Genomic DNA, 22,493 nt, shown 5'->3' with positions numbered 1-22,493 from the left:
GCCCCTAACCAGGCACCTTGACCTTGCCCAAGGCTCCTAACCTTTGTGTGCTTCAACTTCCTCACCTGCACCATGCCTAAGATAGATGGTGGCTGGTTCTTACCAGGTTGCTCCCAAACCAGGAACCTGAAATTCATTTGCCTCTTGGTCTACCACTGGGAGTTCTGTAGTATAATGGGAGAAATCTATGAGCCAAAGGTCAGGGAGGGTTTCTGTAGCAGCAGTGAACTACTGACAGTCCAATGTCCTAGGCAAGGCTCTCAAAGGCCCCTAGGAAGGCTGCCTTCCAACCAAAAGGAATGTTTCCTAGGCCGCATTTCTGTTGACTCAGCAAACAGAAGTCCAATAAGTCCCTAGAGGTAAACAGCACCAACAGTTGACAGAAACCCCAGTGAGGATCAAATGTGCATCTTCTCCTAGGCAAGATGTTCTAAGATGTTCCAGCAACCACTGGTGCTAGAATACAGTAAAAGACAGATGGGGATCCATGTGTACAGTGATTAAAGGACTCAAGAAATAACAGACGTAACCTTATTACAGTGTAATAAAACCACCAAATGCCACATCCAATTAGTGCTACTCTGGGCAAATGGTTGTTTTGATCTTTTCCAGGCTCTAGATGTTAGAGAAAGCAAGCCTGAATGTGACCAAATCTTAAAAAGTTTTAGCTTCTAATTAAGAAGCACCCATGAAAGATAACGCCATCTTCAACCTGGTGTCCTGCCAACACTTAAGATGTTTTTTGCTGTGTGTGATGAATGCTATAAACAGTTGTTGGTATGAAGCCCTGGAAAAACCCTCTGTTTATAAAGAGTTCCTACTCTGGCTCCAGGATAACTCTGGCTGTTTAGTCCTGACGACTGTGTGGGGCACCACCTCTGATCACCCAGGGCAACAGGATTCTTAGTGGAGGGTGGAGAAGCTCAATCCGAGCAGAGCTGCCCATCACCAAGGAGAAGGTGGAATGTTCCAAGGACCACAGTCCTCTCACCAGGTGTCCATTACATAGGTGGGGTTGGGGGGTGTGGGGGGAGCTCTTCGGATGCCCTGGGTTGCCTCGTCCCTCTCTCATGCTGCCAATCCCTGCAGCCCGGAACCCTGCTTACCTACAACTTCCCTGAAACAGTGCTTTCAAGAGTTCTCAGACACTTCGCATTTGGCAAACCGAGAGTCAAGTTCCAGGCTTTACCTTCCTGGATCCTCTGCATCAGGAATCAACACCACCTAGGACGGCATTTTTGAAAACCCCTCCCTATTTTCCCAGCACCACCTGTTCTTAAGTGAGCCTTCTAAAACGGGAGGTAGGCACAAGGCTGTAGAGTTGGACTCAGGTTTTGAGTCCTGACCCTATCATGTGGGACTACAGGCAAGTTCTGTCAGTTCTCAGGGCCTCAGTATGCCCATCCTTTCAAAATAGTGCCCATGGCATACGGCCCCTGCAGAGATTAAATGAGAGAATTCCTGTGAACTCCTACATGCCTGACCCATGGTAAACACTCCATAAATGCTAGCACAGTTTCTTCGGTTATAAAACAGAGCTTACAATAGGTCTATTTGGAGCATCTCGGTGGCTCAGTCAGCTAAGCGGCTGTCTTCAGCTCAGGTCATGATCCCAGGGTTCTGGGATCAAGCCCCACGTTCTGCTTCTCCCTCTTCCTCTGCCTGCCACTCCCCCTGCTTGTTCACACACAAACTCTCTCGCTCCCTCTGTCAAATAAATAAAATTGTTAAAAAATATAAAAATTTTTAAAATCAACAAAATGCCTTTATTTCAGGGCATTGTTAGTAAAACTGAATAAGGGCATAGAATGTACATCTAAAGAGCTTAGAACAGAGCCTGGCAGATGGTCCGTGTTCGGTAAATGTTAGGTATTTTTCTTACTATTAATGACTTCCAGGTTCATCCTCTATCCCCAGCTCTAGGCTTTTACTGCTTTGGCCTAGATGTCCCTTGTTACGTGAAATTCAACCTGTTCAAAACTGAACTTTCTTGCCCTGCCGTCTCCCCCAGCTCTGATGCCTCCAAACCCTGTCTTCCCTGTATTCTCCATTCGTTTGGCCCCTGACCATCCCACCATCAACCAAAGCAGAGCATCGTCGTTGTATCGCCCTTCCTCCACCCCTCTGCATGCAGCTTCTCCTGGTCTCAGGGCTCAGGGACATTTTTGTCATTGTTCTGCCTTCCCTTGGGCTTCTTCAGGCTCACAGCTCGCTGGGGCCACCACAGCCCCTTCCCAGTAGACCTCCTTCAAACCATTCAGCTCTAGGCACCTTCTCTGTTCCCAGCTATCCTCTCTTCCCCTCTCTCCCTCTACAGAAGTCCCCAAAACCCAGCTGGGATTTCTCTCCTTCGATGCCTGATGCCACCCATTCCTTTCCTTTGTGTTCTCTTGCCTGATCACAGATTATGGAGTCAGCCATCTTGAACTTCAATCACAACTTTGTCCCTACCAGGTGTGACCTTGGGCAAAGCACTTGCTTTAAACCTTTTAGGTCCCAGTTTCCTTGACTACCCAATGGGCATAATCCAAATGAAACTGGACTTTCTTGTTTCTACTTTCAGACCCAACGTGGCAGAGCGTGGCATTTGCCGGCATACACGTACTTGCAGAAATGCACTGTTTTGTTTTGATAAATATATAGAAATGGGATCTTACCATTTGCATTGTTTGTAAGTTGCATTTTCCATTAACAATATTGTGGCAGGGTAGCTCAGTCAGTTAAGTGTCTGCCTTTGGCTCAGGTCATGATCCCAGGGTCCTGGGACTGAGTCCCCCTAGAGATACACCAGGAAGTAAATCAAAGGTGAATCCCTGTCTCCATGCAGTTCAGCATATGCCAGTGGAGGAACAAAAGCAATATGCTGGAGAAATGAGTAAGACAGAGATGATGTGAGGTGGTGATGACTGGGAAAGGGGAAGGGAAACAGGGGAAGGAAGACTGAGAATATCAGGTGAGGGCTGCAGTCTGGTTAGGGTGATAAGGAAGGATTCTCTGACAGGGTGGCACCAAGAGGAAACCTACAAGAGGTCGTCATAGGTAGTATCCCCAGGGAAGCAGAGTCACTGAGATGAACATGAAAGAAGCTTATTAGGAAGTGCTCTCAGGCTCACCACCTACTGGGGAAGGGAAAGAAACAGAGCTGGATGGAGGAAGTGGTTGGGACCGGGATATAGCTACAACAGCCCCTCAGCTAGCACTAGCATCCTTTCCCCCACAGAGCACTCTGGAACTGAGCTGACCCTTTGGAATTGCCCCAAGTTGAAGGGAAGGTGGTGGACCTTCATCCTTCTACACTGATAAGGCCTTGAATGTTGGTTGCCCAGGAAAAGGGGAATGACCTTAGGCAATGACACTTTGTTACACTGAGGGTAATTACCAGAGAAAGCAAACAATTTCGCCTGCAGCTAGGATAGTAAGTCTATCAATCCCAGAAGGGTGGGTATGGCTGACACATTACAGCATCTAGAGCAGAGATAAAGGAAGAAACTTCTAGATGCTCTATGAGAAGAGCACTCTCGGTAAAGGGAAGGGCAAGTGCAAAGGCCCTGAGGTAGGATGAGATAGGAATAGTCAGGAAGCAGAAAGACTAGTGTAGCTGAGGCAGAGTGAACAAAGGGGTCAGCAGAAAGAAAGGAAGTCAGATGAGGTCATTACAAGGTTTGGGTTTAGACCAAGAAGCAACATGATTTAAATTTTAAATTTCACTTTTAGCATGACCAGCTTAGTTGCTATGTTGAGAATAGATTTGGCAGGGAGGGGGTTAAAGAGAGAAGCTGGAATTAGGGTTTCTCAACATCATCCCATTGATGTGGGGGAGGGGAGAGGGGCTATCCTATGCTTTGTAGGATTAGCAGCCAGTGTCCTTGTCCTCTAACCACTAAATTACCAGTGGCAACCTCCCCCAAGTTGTGACATCTAAAAATGTCTCCAGACTCTGCCAAACATACCCCCAGTTAAGGCCTCTTGAGTTAGAGATGGTTAAAATGATCCAGGAGAGAGTTAATGGCTTGGACCACCATTATAGGTATTAGGTGTGCTAGCAGTGCATTCTAAGATTCTCCACATATTTTTAAGATTGTGCTGACGAATCAAAGGGGCTGTGTCAATAATAAACCGAAGATTTTTGGCCTGTGCAATTGTGAAAAGCAGTTCCATTTGCTGGACTTGATAACAGTGTGGTGGAAGGAGCCTTGACGGAGATCAGGAGTCCAGTTTTGAACCTGAACGACTGAACGAATTGAAGAATAAGGACCCCTGAGTTTCTTTTCCTAACTGTTATATTTTATTTTCACGGTTATTTTGTTGTTGTTTTTCTTTTTCTTTCCATGATTTTTCATGTTTTTTTGTACCCAGAATCCAATAGCTTCTTACCACCTCCACAGCTACCACCATTTCCTTCCATCCACCCCCAAGCCACCTTTGTCCTCCTCTGTCCCTTCGGGTTATTGGAGTACCGCCACAATTTTCCCCCCCCCCCCCCCCCCCCCCCCCCCCCGTCTCCCTCCCCGACATTGTAGTCTCGACTGCAGCTAGAATGGTCATATGAAAATGGAAATCACAGCATGTAACTCCACGTCAAACCCAAACTATACAATTGCTTGAATCATCGCCCTCCTTTCATCATTGAGCACGGCAATGTTGGCTTTTATCAGTAAGAATTTTACCCGCAAACAGAAAAGATCTGGGGAACTTTCAAGGGCTGTTCAGAAGAGGCAGTGTCTGAGGTGTGTGCCGCGCGCGAGACCCACAAAGAGGACACGTCCGCGGGGTCAGTTCCGATCACGCAAACCCGCATTTCTCAGCGCTCGCTCGCCGGCGAAGCGACCCCTTGGCCTCATCCGCCGAAGACTTCATTTCCCAGGATGCCAAGGGGCGGAACCGGCCGGAAGGCTGTGTCCCCTCCGCGGGGCATGATGGGGGAGTTGGAGATTTCCATCATGGCGGCTTCCATTTCGGGCTACACCTTCAGCGCTGTGTGTTTCCACAGCGCCAACAGCAACGCCGACCACGTAGGTGCCGGGCCCCCAGCCGCGGCGGCTGGAGCCTCCAGCCTTGGTCCCGGGCCCGTGCCTGCGGCCAAGCCGGGACCACTCGCGGCTCGCGCCCCCCCCTCCCCGGGCTCCCGGGCCGGCCCTAGGGGCTGGTGACCCGGGCGGCTCCCGCCCCCGGCGAGCTCCTGCTACCGAGGGCTCCTTCGTCCCCGGGTTGGGCCCCCTCACTCAGTGCCTGCCGCCTCCTGGCCCTCTCAGGACAGCCGTCTCCCTTTTAGCAAAGCTGTCTAGGTTGGCCGCCGGCAGTGTCAAGAGTTGCTTACTGGAGACCAAGCGTCTGCCCCTCCCTAAGAGTCAGGCTTCTAGACTTGCGAGGGGCTCCCGGGGTCGGCAAAGAGCGGAGAGACCGAGCTTTAGTCTAGGAGCCGAGGCACCCAGCCCCGCCCGCCGGTCTCACAGGTTGTCGTGGGGTGCGACGAGGGAAACCATGGCTGTCACTATTCATACTTGTGAGATACGTTCATGTGTTTTCTTCGCCTCAATGGAAAATGGAGAATGTAAACAAGAGTGTTAGGTGTCGGGTCTGCTTGCCTTGAAGTTGCATATTTAGTTCCTTGGCGAATGTTCTAAAGCCACGGCGCTAATCGCAGTGAAATAGGGAAATGACAGGCCTACGTATGAGTGATCGGAAACGCATAGGCTTCGGAGCTCAGAGGGAGCAGAGCCTGTCTGCTTCAATATCTTTATTTTCCGAATTGTCTTTTAATGTCATTCGCCTAGCTGGAAGTTTCTTTGTGAAACTAGATAATTTTTATCTTTAAGTACATAATTAATCCGTCCACCAAATTGAGAGATGGTTTTAAGAGATGTTAATAATGAGTTATTCAAATTCATTTAATAAGTGGGGGGGGTTGAGGTTATCATTACAAAGCAAAATGATACACTGTAGAATAAGGAACTGGATTTGGTTTGATGTCTGCAACTTTAGCTTCCATTAATAAAAACTGATCTCATAGAGGTGATTCTGTTAGATAATTGGATGGCATTAAATTATTCTACTTTTCCTCTGTGTAGTGTTGATGGTAGAAATTAACGATAGGAATACACACAACGAGGGTTTTTCCAGAGTTAGCAGATGTCTCTGGATGCTAAGGCCTTTGATGCTGGAGCTAGCTATTTAATAATGTAATGCAGTTCCATGTATAGGTGGTTTGTGATACTCCTAGTGTCCATGAAAGTACTAAATATGGTTTCAGTAATGCTTTTTAACATCTCTAGTTCTTGGAGTACTTAGTAATATCACAGTTTATGTAAAAGGCAAGGCGTCTCTAAGAATAAGCAGCTACCTGTTGAAAAGCAGATCGTTTTTCTACAAATGGCAGGGAGATGGCTACATTATTTAGATTGTTACTAATTTAATTCAAGACATATTCCTTTAGTAGCTATTCTGTGCCAGGCATGGTGCTAGACTTCATGGAAGTTTTCACCGTGACAGTAGTTTGCAAGTGTATTTTATGTGATCATAGCTGGTTATGTTAACCTTGCCACAATTATATATGTGGAATACTTTTGTCAATTTTACGTATTTTTAAGTTGAGGAACCAAAATTTGCCTTTGTAGCACATTCCTGTTTTTTTCTAGGCAAGAAATTAGTTTAAAACCACTCATTCTGTAGAGCTGGGGCTAGCAAGCTTTTTCCAGATAAGTAAATATTTTAGGCTTTGTGAGCCATGTGGTTTATGTAGCAACTGGTCAGTTCTGCTGCTGTACAGAGAAAGCAACCATAGACAATAAATTAATTAGGGTGACAGTTTCCAATAAAGCTTTATTTATGGACCCTGAATTTGAATTTCATATAATTTTCACATGTCATGAAATAATCCTATTTTTTTTTTCAACCATTTAAAAGTGGAAACTATTCTTAGCTTGTGGGTTGTACACTAACAGGCATGAGGCTTGATTTAACCCACACACCATAGTTTGCCTCCTCCTTCTATAAAGTAACAGTGTTCGGACAATCCAGACTAGCAGATAAGAAGCACTGGTTCATACTTTGCTTTATAATGTCTTGCTGTCATTGTTGACTTTTTCAAACTGAGGACTATGATAGAGGTCCCAGATAAAATATAGGGCACTCAGATAAATTGAATTTCAGATAAATAGGAAATAATTTTTTAGTGTAAGTATATCCTAAATATTACATAAAAATTGTTTGTTGTTTATCTGAAATTCAAATTTAACAGTATCCTATATTTTTATTTTCTAAATTTGGCATCCCTAGACTGGAACACTAGGAATCTGGAGATATGTTCTTAAAATGTAAAGTTCTGTAGGAATTTAAAAAAATTGCTTTCACCTTAATTTTTATTAACTTGTTATAAAGAGAAAGCTGCTCTTGTGTAGTGAGAATTCTTAACTGAAAGGCTTTCATGGGATAAAACAAGCTTATTTAGTCACTGTTTCTCAAACTAGTAGTCATAGATATTCCTTCAGGTTTGAGAGAATTTTTTTAAGGGAGATTTATATATTACTCAAGATTGAGAAAAGCCCTATATGTGATGGTTTAGGAACTTAGGACACTCCCTCCCCTATTCCAATACAAAAGCTATGCTGTAAAGCATCTGTCTCTCCCTCCTCACCCCCACAGATTCCAACTGGGAGTGTTTTTAAACTAGGCAATCTCTGTATTTGATTCGAAGGGTCAGCCTGGAATAGAAAGGTACGTAGTACAAGGTCACTGTTCCCACAAATACCTTCAACCAGTATGTACTGAGCACCTCATGTGTGTTGGGCACTGTGCTAGTTGCTGAGATACACAGGCACAAAGTCCCTGCTCTCACGGGGCTTAGATTTTAGTAGGTATAGGCATTTGTTAATGTAAGGATGTGGCTACTGGGAGAAGACTGAGAGGAAAACACAGGGGACAGGGTGTCTGGTGTGCCCTGTTTCTGTTACATTGGCCAGGGAAGGCCTCTCTGATAAGGTGCCGTTTGAGTAAAAAGCCAGATGGAGGGAAGGAGCAAGCCATGTGGTTCTCCAAGAAGGAGATTGCAAGGCAGCCTGTTAGCCCATCTAGGGAAGTTGCTGAGGCACATAAGAGTTCATGTTCTCCACCGTGCTTGTGCTCAACATGACAGCAAGTGCTCCCACAGTAGGTTATGTGCTACGTAATCCAGAATTTATGGCCTGTGTTGGCCAAAGGTGTAAAGAAAGTAACCTCAGCGTTTATTGAGGAAGAACATTCATGTGAGTGATTTATTTGCTGAAATCCTCATTTCCCACACCCTGTACAAGAGCAATTCGTTGTGCATTGTGTTAACTTATTTATCCTTGTATCGTTAACAGTGCTTTTAAAACAATGAAATAAATTATATGCTGTTACAAGAAAACAACCTTGGAATATTTCTGCTTCCTGAGCTTTTTTGATGTTGGTTATTACACTCGGTACGATTTAGGAAGTGGATTCATTCTGCTTATTTTTGCTTCAAAAAAACAGGTTTTTTTTTCTTTTTTTTCTTTTTTTTTTAATTTTATTTTTAAAACAGGGTTTTTTTAAGGGATTAAAAATTTCATTGTGTATGGAATCCTTTTTCCAAGCAATCTAGTTAATAGGTACATCTCAGATTGCTTTAGTCTTATTTGTTTATAGAATAGTAAGCTTGTTTGGATTAATGTCAAAAATTATTTTAAAATTATAATGCTCTCCATTTGTCTTAATTCCAGTAAAAAATACTTTCAGCCTGCAACTATCTTTTTTTTTTTTAATTACTTTTAGGAAGGATTTCTGCTGGGAGAAGTAAGACAAGAAGAAACCTTTAGCATTAGTGACTCACAAATCAGCAACACAGAATTTCTGCAAGTAATTGGTGAGTTTATCACTGAGCTTAGGAATATTTTTTCTGTATCAATGCTGTTTGTTTTGTTCTTGGGTCCTTAACTGGTTTTAATCTGAAAGATAAAAAGTACATAAAAAGCAGCTAAAATCACAATGCAAATCATGAAATGTTTTACAAGTCAGTGTGAACGTGCAGTGGTGGCTGTAAGGTTAGGTAGTCGATAAAGCTCTTATCCACCAACTGGTCTTTTACTGAATCGCTGTCTGCTGTTGCTCATGACGGTCTCTTCAAAACCACAGTCACCCTTAGATTGCATACTGGGCTGTTCCCCATTGTCGACATCACCACACACTGAAATGCAAGGATCTTCTGGGCTGGTCCTTCCCGGAGGGATCTGGCAAAGGTGTTCATACTTCTTTATATGAGCTATTTGCTAAATCTACACAGCCTTCTGGAGGACAATCCAAATCGTTTTGGGTTGATTGTTGGGGAAGACGAAGGAGTATTTATAGATGCGCTGACTGTCTTTGGATCAGTCTCTCTCTCTCTCTTTCTTTTTTTTTTTCTCTTCGGATCAGTCTCCTTTTGATAAATAGGGATCAAACTCCTTCCAGCTGCACATTGAGCATGTCACCAAAAAGCGTATCCTACTCAGGTCTCAGCAAGGGGTGCTTCACTTAGGCCACCACCATTTACTGACCGTCCGTGTGTGAGGCGTGTGCCAGGCAAGGAGAGGAGTACCCAGGTGCATCCCTAATTCCTGGAGTGGGGGAGGATAGGACAAGTGCACAGAAGTCCCAGATGACTGTACAAGATGAGTACTGTAAGAAAGGAACAGAAAATCCCATCCCTGCTAGTGGGTGAAAGTAGTAGAGAGTAAAGGTATCCTGAAGGCGGTGAACTTAGGGTCAGGGGGGCAGTGGATTCAGGGGAACACAGAGCAGGGAGTACACAAGATATACAGGTAATCTGGCCTGTTTCTATGTGGAGAAAATACAGAATGTGTCAAGGTGAGTGGTTTTGGTTTGAAGTATTGCTGGTAGGTTAGGTTATGTTGGGACCACATCATCAGTTTCAAGCCTTCCAGTTCTGATAGCCTTCTAGGATATGGGTTGGGAGGCCAGGATGAGGATTGAGGTGGGGTTAGGATTGGGGGAAAACAAGGAACAGTTCATTTCCTCAAGGACCCATACGATAAGACCCATTCCTCACAATACTGACTTGTTAAATAAAGACTCAATATGCTGTCTCCAGCTGTTCTTTCACTGAGGTTTTGTTTTTATTTCGTATAACTCTTTAAAATCCTAAAATGGAGAATTTGGTTTCATGGAACATGGGTGTAGTTTTATTGTTTGCACTTTGATTTTCAAAACTAATTTGGTATGGGAAGATTAAAATGTCAGATGTAGTTAATGGACAGCATACCAAGCAAGAAAGAGCTCTGTTACCTGGTATGACCATAAAAATAGCACTTCTAATGAATATTCTGGCTATTTATTTATTTTAAAAGAAGTAGAATGGTAAATAATTCAAATTCTACAGCTTCATGCACTGTATCTGATTCATAAACCTTCTGGTTCTTTCAGTAAATACGTTTCCATGGTACTGTAGATACAGAGAAGTACCAATCGATAGAGCCCCAGTTAATGCAGCGCCATGACAACCATCTTCTGCTGCACAACGTTTAATTTATTAGCTATATTCCGTTCATTGTATGAAACAATTGTGGCTCTCATGGGCAAAGTATTTACTGGTGTTATCTTAGGTGCATTGTTATCATTACAGTAGTTTTCTTTTGAAACTAAATACATGTTCGAAATAGAAACAGGGACTCCGAACCTAGGTTGGAAGGCCAAACGTTAGGTCAAGTGCCATGAGTAGTATTCCAGACCAGTGGTATCAAGAAATTTTCTGGCATAGCCTAACTCCAGAATAAGATGTTTTAAATAAAATGAGTCTCCCGAAGTTGTTGTTTGCTGCAAATGACTGAATCCACGCACGGACACTTTTAATCTGTACAGTAAGGACTGCATCCAGAGTGCTACATTCTGAACACGAAGTGTCGCATTCTGTGTTAACTGCATATTAATTTTAAAAGCTGGGCTGACTCACTTTAAGCAGAGTTGTCTACCCTTAGTTCTAGAAGGGGAGGGAGCAGGCAGCCACGGAAGAGCTTCCTTAGTTAATTAGATGATGCCACTGCAGTTACTGGAAACGATGGAGGAGGGAGTAGTGGAACTGTTGAGTCTCCATCAGGAGGAGAAGCAGAGGTAGGAAGATCAGTGAGACTAGGCAGAGGTGGGGGTGGGGCGGGGGATGGGGAGAACTGCTAAGGGAATGAGTGCAGTCATACATACATGAAGAGGAATCTACCGTGTGGATGAACTCTAGAGGCGTGGCAGACTCTGGAATCCCACACAGGGCTGCCCTGCTCCTGCCGGTTTCCAGCGGTCTATCAGCCAGTGTGCCGGCCAGCTTCGTTGCGGTCTGCATCTTGATCATGTTCAAGGCCTTCACCCTGTTTTTTCCATGGAAGGTTTAGGCACTGCAAAAAGTCTTACGGAGAAAGGACCAAATTCCTTTAGCAAATGCCACATGATATCTAGGGCATATCTTAAGTGTGCTGCTAATCCCAGTTGTAAATCATGACAGAAGTCTGCTGGGGCAGTTGATGACAACACTGTGTGTTTGGCATCCAGACCCACTGTAGGGTTTTTAAGAAATATTCGTTCCTTTAAAGGAGAAGGTGAGCTTTTCTTTCTTTCTTTCTCCTGAACCCTCTGTAAAGTTTTTGCTATAAATGTTCCACATTCTAATTAATTTACTAATAGTACCTCAGAAATAATGTAGGATGGCGCACTGTATTATTGCTGTTGGTAAAAGAAGGAGCAATTTCTGGATGAAGTTTTCTTATTTGCATCACTGTGTCAACAGCCATGCCAGGCAAGGAAATTTGTCTTTCCAGTGGAAGGATTGCATCTGTGTGTATGTCTTGTCAGCATTGACATCAATACAGAAGCTAATGGGCAGAGTCCCATGGCCGCCAGGGTCATGGTTTCATTTTAATTGTGTTAAAGTTGCAGCCTGGAGCTCTGTGGCTGTGGCTTTTTAGACAGCAGGTGATGAGTTTCTGTCTAGAAGAATGTTAGGAATAGGATCGAGTGGTTAATTAGTCTCATGGTCTTAGAAAGCCACCCAGATCCTAAGCCCCCTGATGAGCTTGAAGGACTTGTTTCCTCTGGGTAATCAGAGCAGTCTTTCCAGAAGCTGTTAGGATCTGCCTTACAAAGGACTATTTCCCTTGGTGCTGACCATCTTTGAAGGAGTTAACAGGCATCCAGAGCTTTCTCCTCCCTTTCCCTTCAGAACGCCTGGCCCAGCTTGTCCTGAGTCAATAGTGGGTTATTGATGGTAGGGCGGTTAGGCCCTCCTCTCCCCAAGCTGCCCTCACCCTGCTTATCCACTTTGATTAAATGCTTCCAGTTAGCTGTTACTTTTCCCTCTTATGCTTTGTTTAACTAGGTGAGATTGCATGAGGGCGCACAATGGCTGTGTGCTCCTGAGTAAAAGCTTTCGGATATGTGCTCATCAGCCGTGGACAAATGGAAACAGAACGTGTTCTCCAGCGTACTTTGACCTAAAAAGGTGTCCCTGAGTTTCAGTGTTGAGAAGACACACTGCCCTCACTAGTGTACATGCAGCACCTATCTGGGAGAGGAAAACTGTCTTTTTATTGTTTGAGGTTTCAGTAAACAAGTAGGCTATTTTGTACTTGCCTGTGTCTTATGTGATTAACTAAGCTGCGTTCCTTCTTTCTAATTACAGAAATCCATAATCATCAGCCGTGTTCAAAGCTTTTTAGGTAAGCCACATCTTCCTTTGTCACTTTTAGTCCTTATTGAAAGATTAATTGATTAGAAACTATTGAAGTTAGGCTTGTACCTGATTGTGGCTATAAAGTCCCAGGTATAACTGAGGGCATCCAAATTGACTTGTTTATTGAGTGTCCAGTGTGTGTAAGGTTAGAGATAGGGGAGGGATGGTGTAAATCGTGGCCTCCGTGGTTTACAGTGAAAGTCTACTCCAGCAGCCTCCTAAGCAAGGGCTTTTCAGCCACAGAGCAGGAAGTTAGTCAAGAATCACATACAGATAAAAGAATTTAATGGGTGTTTTTAAGAAGAATAAAAAATGTTCAGTATTCAACTTTAAAATGCAAGGAAAGGGAACATGGAATTTTCTTTTTGCATGTATGTAAGTTAACATACACCAGTTGCATACTAAGACCAACTAAAGGACAGCAAGAGAAAGAAAGGGGAGGAGCGACATTCCGAAGGGAGGGAGCAAATGAGAGATGTGTGGTGGGTGAGAGAGACAAGGGCCAATATCCCCCATCCACTAGACTTCTCCCCAGACAATATGCAGGCCTCTGTCTGCTTTCTCGGCCCCAGAGCCCTCCACCTGCTGGCTGGTGTGATGATTTCAGGTCTTTCTTCAGCACTGCACCCCCCCCCAGCATGTTCTATCTTCCCAGGAGCCAGTACTTACTTCCCTTCCCGGAGTAGGATTTAGCATTCTTGGTCAGCAGTCCCTTCTCTAACATCCGCCACACCTTGGTGCCCAGCTGTTCCTGCTGTATGTCCCCTGCTGCTTTCACCCTGATCCCTGTCCCATTCTCAGGTGACCCACACACCTAGGCCCTTGCACCCAAGAACTGCTGGGTGGCCCCCCTGCCCCACCACACACAGATACCTATCCATTTATTATTTTATTTTATTATTTATTTATTTATTTATTTTTTAAAGATTTTATTTATTTATTTGACAGAGATCACAAGTAGGCAGAGAGGCAGGCAGAGAGAGAGGAGGAAGCAGGCTCCCTGGTAAGCAGAGAGCCCGATGTGGGGCTCGATCCCAGGACCCTGGGATCATGACCTGAGCCGAAGGCAGAGGCTTCAACCCACTGAGCCACCCAGGCGCCCCATCCATTTATTATTTTAGAAGATTGTCCTCGTGCAGGAGGGTTACCTATGGACAAAGTCTAAAAGCAGCCAAGATCCTCATTACTTTTAGGTTTGCATGTAACTGAAAGCGGAGTGGGAAGCAAGACAAGCAGTTCGTTTGAGAAGAATCTCAGAGCAAATGAAAGGATTCAGGCCATGGTTCACACATTGGCTGTGTTTGGTCCACACAAGTGTCTGATTTGGCCCTGACTCTGCGAAGTTTTTCTAGGTGTGCCCTGCCTTGCCCTTCTGAGGAATTCCATGCAAGGCTGTCGGTAAAATTGTCCAAGAAGGATTTAACTAAGTTTAAATCACACACCTATAATTCTTACAGCAGAAGGAAACCTTAGAAGTCATGTGTCCACTCCACACTCTTTCTTCTGTATAGAGGGAAGTGGAGAGTACGTAGGTTCAGTGGCTTGCCCAGATTCATGCAGTGAGAAGCAGAGCTGGGCTGGGGCTGTATCTCTTGACTCCCAGTTCAGTGGGTTTTCTTTGTTTGTTTTGACCATTTCTTGAACTTCTTACTCCTTTATAAGGCCTGGGCCTAATGGTTGTGGGTTGAGAGAGGAAGGATGGCTTTCCCTTTTTTTTTTTTTTTTAAAGATTTTGTTTATTAGAGAGAGGGAGAATGAGTGCAGGGAGGGGCAGAGGGAGAGGGAGAAGCAAGCTCCCTGTTGAGCAAGGAGCATGAAGAGGGACTGGATACCAGGACCCAGGGATCATGACCTGAGCCTGAGGCAGACGCTTAACCAACTGAGCCACCCCCGGTGTCCCAAGAATGGGATTCCTAAAAGCACAGTCAGTGGTAGGAAAACCCAAACATCATTATGCCTGCTTACCGTAGGATCCTGGTCGGCTAGGTCTGTTTGAGGGGCAGACCTGGCTTCAAAGCCCAGCTCTTCCATCTTCCACCTGTATAGTTTGGGGCAAGTCACTTAAGTATCTTTACCTACAAAACTGGGAATAAAACTTGGGACACGTTGGGCTGCAGTAATACCTACTTATCAGCACTGAGGGAAGAATGAAAAGAAAGAAGCTGAGAAAGCATGCAGCCAGGCCTCTTAAGCATTCAACAGATGTTCATTTCCCTTCTGCATTTCTCAGAAAATAAGCTCCTGTATTCTTTTTTCCCCGCATAAGTAACTGATACTTAGAAACAAGGAAAAGATGTCACAGCCATTGGAAACCACACGTTTTCTAATTACTTGCTATCAGTACCTCCCACATGTGGAAGTAATACCTTTTGAATGTAACAGTCTCTTGAGTATTCTTTGATGCAAAAGATACATCATCAGTGAAGCATTGAGAATGATTTCTCTGGTTATCTGTTGAAGATAAGCAATTTTATCTTTATATCTTGTTTACCAACTTTTAGGATTCAGTGACCCATAGATGCATGAGGCTAAGTGTATTCATTTCAAAATACCATACAATTTTAATAAAATGTATTTTCTTTAAAAAAAAACAGTTTTTATGACTATGCAAGCAAAGTTAACGAAGAGAGTTTGGACAGGATTCTTAAGGATCGGAGAAAGGTATGTCCTGTTTGTTGCCCAGTCCGATTTGGAAATCACTGTTTATTTTATCACCTAAACTTAAAACCAGAAGGGAATGTAAAATGAAACAATGGGATTTGATATTAATGTATGAGAGTTCTGTTGACTTAAGTAGATTTTAAGGGTGAATGCAGATGTGAGACAATGTTTATAACCTATCAATGGAAAAAAAAATTTAGATATTTATAGTGTGATTCCATTATGTAAAAATCAGAAGGAAAAACAAGAACCATACTCTAGAGAGTTAAAAATTAGTTGAGTTGATTCTGGGTGGCTCTTTTTTTCTTTTTTGTAATTTAAAAAGTAATTTTGCAAGTATCTTACATACGTGCATTAACTTTATAACCAGGAAAAATATTTCTAAAAAAGGTAAGTCATAATTAAACATCTCTCGATATGTTACCCTTTGAAGTTCAATTAACGCCAAACATAGATGTTTTTCCAAAAGGTCATGTGTTTATTATTTCTGTCAACATATGCATATAATGTTCTGATTATGTATGGTAAGCAAGTCTGAATAGAATTGAAAATAAACCAGTTTTATTGCTGCGGCATTGTCTGATGATCTCATTTATAATTTATTCTGTTGTACCATGTGTGGGTTTTACTTTTCTACCTTGAAATATTAATTCCAGAAAAGTAGATTTGTTATTAAACCATCCCTTGAGGAAAAAAATATTAATAAAAGTTTTCAGTTTGTCACAAAAAAATGCCTTTATTTAGAAGTGTGTATTATGAAAAAGCTTTTAAAAGATTACTTGTTGAAAAAAAGAATCAGCACTGTGGGACTTGGTTCCCGAGGTGTCTGAAGAAGGGCATCAGGAGTAAGGGTGCAGTCAGAGTAAGTCAGCAGCCTTGGCGATGTGTGGGCTGGCTCAGTTGCACCATCAGTTGGAAAAGCAGAAAGAAAAGCAGGTAAGATGAAAGGAAGACTGGGAAGGCTGGAAGAAAGGACAGACAGCTTTATGGATGATGATGAGCTCAGGTCTCTAGAATCTGACCCCGTCACCGTCCACCCGGGAAAGGGAGTTAGAGCAGCCACAGACATTGGGGTCCAGCTCTCTTGTTTTCAGTTACGTGCCCAGGAGCATATATTCTGGAATCTCTCAGGAGTCCGTCCTTCCTATCCCAGCTCCAACCTATCTCCTCATTCCATTTATATTTTAGACAGTGAACTTTTATTATACTTTCTAAAACTGAAATTTTTTCCATGAAAATTCTCATCGGAACAGTTTTCTAGAGTACTCACTACACATTAAAAGTAACAGGAGTATTTTTTTTTTTTTTTAAGATTTTATTTATTTGAGAGAGAGAATGAGAGAGAGAGAGTGCATTAAGGTCAGAGGGAGAAGCAGGAGCCCAACGTGGGGCTTAATCCTGGGACTCCAGGATCATGACCTGAGCTGAAGGCAGTTGCTTAACCAACTGAGCCACCCAGGCACCTGTATTTTTTTTAAAGATTTTATTTATTTATTTATTTATTTATTTGGAAGAGAGAGAGAGTGACAGCATGAGTGGGAGGGGCAGAGAGGGGGATAGAAAGAGAATCTTAAGCAGACTCCACGCTGAGTGCAGAGCCTGATGTGGGGGTCAATCCCACAACCAATGACCTGAGCTGAAACCAAGACTGGGATGCTTAAGCGACAGTACCATCCAGGTGCCCTGAAGTATTTTTTTAAATAGATGAAAAAAATTCAAAGTGACAAAAATGAATAAAGAATATGAACAGGAAATTCACAAAAGAAAAAAGAAATACACAAATGGCCAAGAGATAATGAAAAGATGTTTATCTTCAATCCCGAAATGCAAACTGAAACAGCATGATACTATTATCTTGCTCATCAGATTAGCAAAAGTGTAAAGGGATTGCTAATACCCAGTTTTGGGTAAGGCTTTGGGAAATGGGGAAGCTGTAGTTGGTGGGAATGTTGATAACAAACAGTTAAGAGGAGAGTTTTGCAGTAACAGGATTTTATTTTTAATTTTCTTTATATTATTACTAAAGTAATCTCGATGCCCAATGTGGGGCTCAAACTTAGGACCCCGAGATCAAGAGTTACTGCTCCACATACTGAGTCATCCAGGCGCCCTGCAATAACAGAATTTTAAATACGCAGTCCCACCTCTAGGAATCCGGCCCAAGTAAACATTTGGATCTAGGCACAAAGATATGAAAGGCTGGCGTTAATGAATAGCTCAACTCTGTGCCAGGCCGCATTCTAAGCACTTTCCGGGTGTTGGAACTAGGAGGTAAATTGCTGTTCTTACCATCCCCATTTTACAATTGAGAAAACAGGGGTGAGTGACTTGCTGAAGGTCCCCAGTGGGTAATGGTGGATCCCAAGGTTAACCCCAGCAGTCTGGCCTCGGACCCCAGCATGCAAGGGTGTTTATTATGTCTTTGCTTAATAGTAAGGGTTTTGAAAGCAATCTAAATGTCCACCAATGGGAAACGGTCAAGTCGTTTGTGTTGACACCTCTACACTGTGGGATATGAAGCAGCCATTGCAAAGAATGAGGGAAGTTCTCGGGTAATGACCTAGAAAGATCTCAAAGTTGTGTTACATGAAAAAAGTAGTGTTATAATTTGAGCCTGTTTTATGTAAAAACACAAATCTGAATGAGTATTTAGATGTACAGAAAAAGATCAGGAAAAGGCAACCAAACTTAAAAGTGTTTACTTTGAGGAAGAGAATGGAGAGGTGCTGCTGATGAAGGGGAACTTTATGGGAAAAGTTTGTTTGTAATAGTGTTTGTTAATTGAAAATAAGTTGGGGAAAAAAAAGGAGTCTGCCAGGTAGGGTTTTGTTTTGTTTCTGGTTTTTTTGTTTGTTTGTTTGTGTTTTAGCTGTAAATAAGGACACATTTCTTAATTAATTTGGGGGTTTAAAAATCGGATTTGCCAGGGGGTGCCTGGCTGACTCAGTAGAATTTGTGACTCTTGACCTCTGGGTCATGAGTTCAAGCCCCATGTTGGGTGTAGAGCTTATTAAAAAAATTAAATTGGGGTGCCTGGGTGGCTCAGGCAGTTGAGCATCTGACTCTTGATTTCTGCCCAGTTCGTGATCTTGGGGTCATGCATAGGATCTAGTATTGAGCCCCACACTTGAGATTCTCTCTCTCCTTCTGCCCTAACCGCCCCCAGCTCATGTACTTGTTCTCTCTCGCTCAAGTAAATAAATAAAATCTTTAAAATAATAATAATTAACAAAGTAAAATTGGATTTGCTGTTTTGATCTTTAGTACATCCCGCATCTGTTGTTATCTGGAGGGTACGTGGCTCTCAAATGTAGAAACTCTACAACATTGCTAAAACTTTTTTTTTAACCGTAGACTTAAGATAGGGGCTAATGTTTTGTTTTTCGTTTTTTTAAGTAGGCTCCACAGCCAGTGGAGAGCCCAACATGGGGCTCGATCTCACGACCCTGAGATCAAGACCTGTGCAGAGATCAAGAGTTGGACTCTTAACCGACTAAGCCAGCCAGGCATCCAAAGGCTAATGTTTTTGATATGAGAATCCCCCAGTAGGTACAACATGGTCATCTACTGCGACGTGCAGAATTACTGCCCTGGCAGACTGCGTCTTGTGTTTACCAAGTTTGCACAAGCCTCAGGTTTGGGGCCAAGGCCAAAAAAGCAAGTGAGAAGGGGGTTTCTGCCTTCTGGAAGCATCTGCTGTGCAGTAGATGATGATAAACATAACTGCCACCTTAATATCATCGTAAGGCCCAGAGGCTCAAGAGGTGAGGATAACAAGCATGCCCTCTACTGGGGATGGTTGCTTTGCCTCCAAAAAGTATAAGTGAATATCTAGTTGAGAGTAGAGAGGAAAGTCTTTGTGAGAAGTTGTCTATGAAACTTTGGCTGAAATAAGGTTGTAGGGAAGGATGTCCACAGTTTTTCGTCATGGCCCAGGCATGGTTGTCAGAAAGGGGCTTTTTAGCGTCAGGAAGTTTCTCAGTAGCCTTGCAACGATCTTGTTAGCTCTAAAAGGTAGAATCATGGGTGTCAACAAAAGTGAATTACTTTGGCATCTCATCTTTCATTAATAAGAATAATGGGGTTGTCCTTTCAGCATATAACAAATGAATGAGTTGATTTCTGTCTGTTGAGATCCAAAATAAATGCAGAAGGCCCCTGTCTCTCAGAAAATACAGGTAGAATAAAACAGTTGGAATCCACATAAGTGAAAAGCATTATGCCGCATCCAGTAGCCCCTGTAAGATCCTGTTCATCCGTGAGTGTTTCGTGAGAGCACCCAATGTTCTGGCGAAGCTCAGGTCTCTGCAGGGTGCCAGGGAAAGGGTGGAGAGACACCCCCAGGCCTCCGAAGGAGCTGACTCCAGTGTTGTTCCTCACGCCCCAGACACACTGCTCAGAGTGCGACATTCCTTGTTCTCAGGCATCAATATCTCCAGCCAGGAGATGGCTTTTCTTACCGACTTCTTCTTCTTCTTCTTCTTTTTTTTTTTTTTTAAAGGAAACCACTCTTCACATTTTTTTTCTTTTTTTGGTATTTTATTTTTTATTTCAGCTTTACTGAGGTACAATTGACATATAAAACTGTAAGATACTTAAAGTGTACATTGTGTTCATTTGATAAGCGTATACATTGTGAAAGGATTCACTGTGATTTCCCCATTGTGAAAGGATCAATGATGGTATTTTAATCTAAATGTTTCATTAAATGAGGGTAAGTGTTCAAAGGCGCCTCTGTTTCCCTCCCTTCATCTCTTCATCTTTACATGTGGTAGGGCTTCAGCTGGAGCTTTGGTTTTCTTTTTCTTTTTTTTTTTTTTTAAGATTTTATTTATTTATTTGACAGAGATCCCAAGTAGGTAGAGCAGCAGGCAGGGGGTGGGGGTGGAAGCAGGCTCCCCGCTGAGCAGAGAGCCCGACGCGGGACTCGATCCCAGGACACTGAGATCGTGACCTGAGCCGAAGGCAGAGGCTTAACCCTCTGAGCCACCCAGGCGCCCCTGGAGCTTTGGTTTTCCAAGTGTGGTCCCTGGACCGGCAGCATCAGCGGCACCTGGGAACTTGTTAGAACCTACTCTTCACTTTTTAATGACCATCATACCAAAATATAATCTAAATTTACTGTTAATTTTATTATATTTATTTTTTTAAAAGATTTCTTTATTTAAGAAAGAGACAGAGTATGAGTGGGAGGGGCAGAGAGAGAAAAACTCAAGCAGATTCTGTGCTGAGTGTGGAGCCTGATGCTGGGCTCGACCCCACAACCCTGATATCGTGACCTGAGCCGAAATCAGGAGTCAGATGCTTAACTGACTGTGCCACCCAGGCACCCCTAAACTTACTGTTAATTTTTTAAAAAAGATTTTATCCATTTATTTGAAAGAAAGAACACGAACAGGGAGAGGAGCAGAGGGAGAGTGAGGCTCCCTGTTGAGCAGGGAGCCCGATGTGGGACTCTATCCGGCGCTCTGGGATCATGACCCAAGCTGAAGGCAGATGCATAAACAGCTGAGCCACCCAGGCACCCCTTTACTGTTAATTTTAATATGACACTAACAATTTTAAGCTACCTTTACTTCTATTTTTTAGACTGACTTTATTTATTTATTAAAGATTTTATTTATTTATTTGACAGAGATCACAAGTAGGCAGAGAGGCAGGCAGAGAGAGGGGGGGAAGCAGGCTCCCTACTGAGCAGAGAGTCCAATGTGGGGGCCCAATCCCAGGACCCTGGGATTGTGACCTGAGCCGAAGACAGAGGCTTTAACCCACTGAGCCACCCAGGTGCCCCAACTTATTTATTTTTAAAGATTTTATTTTATTTATTTGTCAGAGAGAGAGCACACAAGCAGGGGGAGCAGCGGGCAGAGGGAGAAGCAGGCTCTCTGATCAGCAAGGACCCTGATGTGGGACTTGATCCCAGAATCCTGGGATCATGACCTGAGCTGAAGGCAGCCACTTAACTGACGGAGCCACCCAGGAGTCCAAGCTACCTTTACTTCTTCTTCTTTTTTTTTTTTTTTTTTTAAGATTTTATTTATTTGACCGAGAGATCACAAGTAGGCAGAGAGGCAGGCAGAGAGAGAGGGGGAAGTAGGCTCCCTGCTGAGCAAAGAGCCTGATGCGGGGCTCAATCCCAGGACCCTGGGATCATGACCTGAGTCGAAGGCAGAGGCTTTAACCCACTGAAGCTACCCAGGCACCCCAGGCTACCTTTACTTCTTGAAACAGGATTTTCATTTAAAGAAAATGTTTCACAGAATGAGGCTATATGAAGATTATTCCTCTGATAAAGAGTTCATTGTATCTACAGTGGAGATTTCTAAACTCTAGTATAAACAAGAAAAAAATTCAAGAACTTATCTTAAATTCAGATTACTGGTTCTCCCCTTGGACATTCTAATTCTGCAGGTTTGGGTGGGCCCAGGAGCATTTTAGTAAGTGCCTGGATGTCCCGAGGATCACATTTTAAAAGATACTCTTCCAGAGAGCATATCAGTTTAATCGACTTGGGCCGTTTAGTTATCCTGTAGTTAGAGCCGATGAAGCTAAACCTCTTAAATCTTTGTACAGAGGTACAGTTGCCATACAGTGAACTACACATATTTAACAGTATTTACTTGGATACATTTTGAAATATTCATACACCCATGAACCCTTCAGTGTAATAAGATAATGACTATACCCTTGCAAGTCTCCTTTGCCCTTTTCTTTTTAAAAAAATATATCTTGTTCAAGTATAATTAATGTACAGTGTTAAATTAACTTCAGGTGTACGATACAGTGACTCAACAATTCTGTGCATTACTCAGTGCTCATCATGATCAGCGCACTCTGTTTTCTTCACCTATTTCAGCCATTCCCCCTTCACCCCCACTCTGGCCACCACCAGTTTGCTCTCTGTATTTAAGGGTATGTTTTTTGGTCTCTTTCTTTGTTCATTTGTTTCTTAAGTTCCACATATGAATAACATCATGTGGTATTTATCTTTCTCTGACTGATTTCTTTCAGTTAGTGTTAAACTCTCTAGATCCATCCATGTTGCAAATGGTAAGATTTCATTCTTTTTTATGGCCGAGTAATATCCCACTGTGTGTATGTATGCTACTTCTTTTTTTTTTTTTTT

The 22,493-nt window shown here is 43.1% G+C and overlaps 1 protein-coding gene across 1 annotated transcript in view; it reads left to right on the top strand.

The window, feature by feature from the left end:
* Positions 1 to 4,895: 4,895 nt before the first annotated feature.
* ABRAXAS2 (abraxas 2, BRISC complex subunit) overlaps positions 4,896 to 22,493 on the top strand; it is a 27,527-nt gene continuing 9,929 nt past the window's right edge. Inside the window, exons 1-4 of the mRNA XM_032882119.1 lie at positions 4,896 to 5,012; positions 8,770 to 8,860; positions 12,656 to 12,692; positions 15,301 to 15,367. Coding sequence (XP_032738010.1) covers positions 4,914 to 5,012; positions 8,770 to 8,860; positions 12,656 to 12,692; positions 15,301 to 15,367 — 294 coding nt within the window. The 5' untranslated portion in view covers positions 4,896 to 4,913. The remainder of the gene's footprint in view (positions 5,013 to 8,769; positions 8,861 to 12,655; positions 12,693 to 15,300; positions 15,368 to 22,493) is intronic.

Source organism: Lontra canadensis, unplaced genomic scaffold (assembly GCF_010015895.1).
Source record: "Lontra canadensis isolate GAN:19392208 unplaced genomic scaffold, GSC_riverotter_1.0 scaffold79, whole genome shotgun sequence".
NCBI classification, from domain to species: Eukaryota; Metazoa; Chordata; class Mammalia; order Carnivora; family Mustelidae; genus Lontra; species Lontra canadensis.
This window is presented reverse-complemented; position numbering and strand designations above follow the sequence as displayed.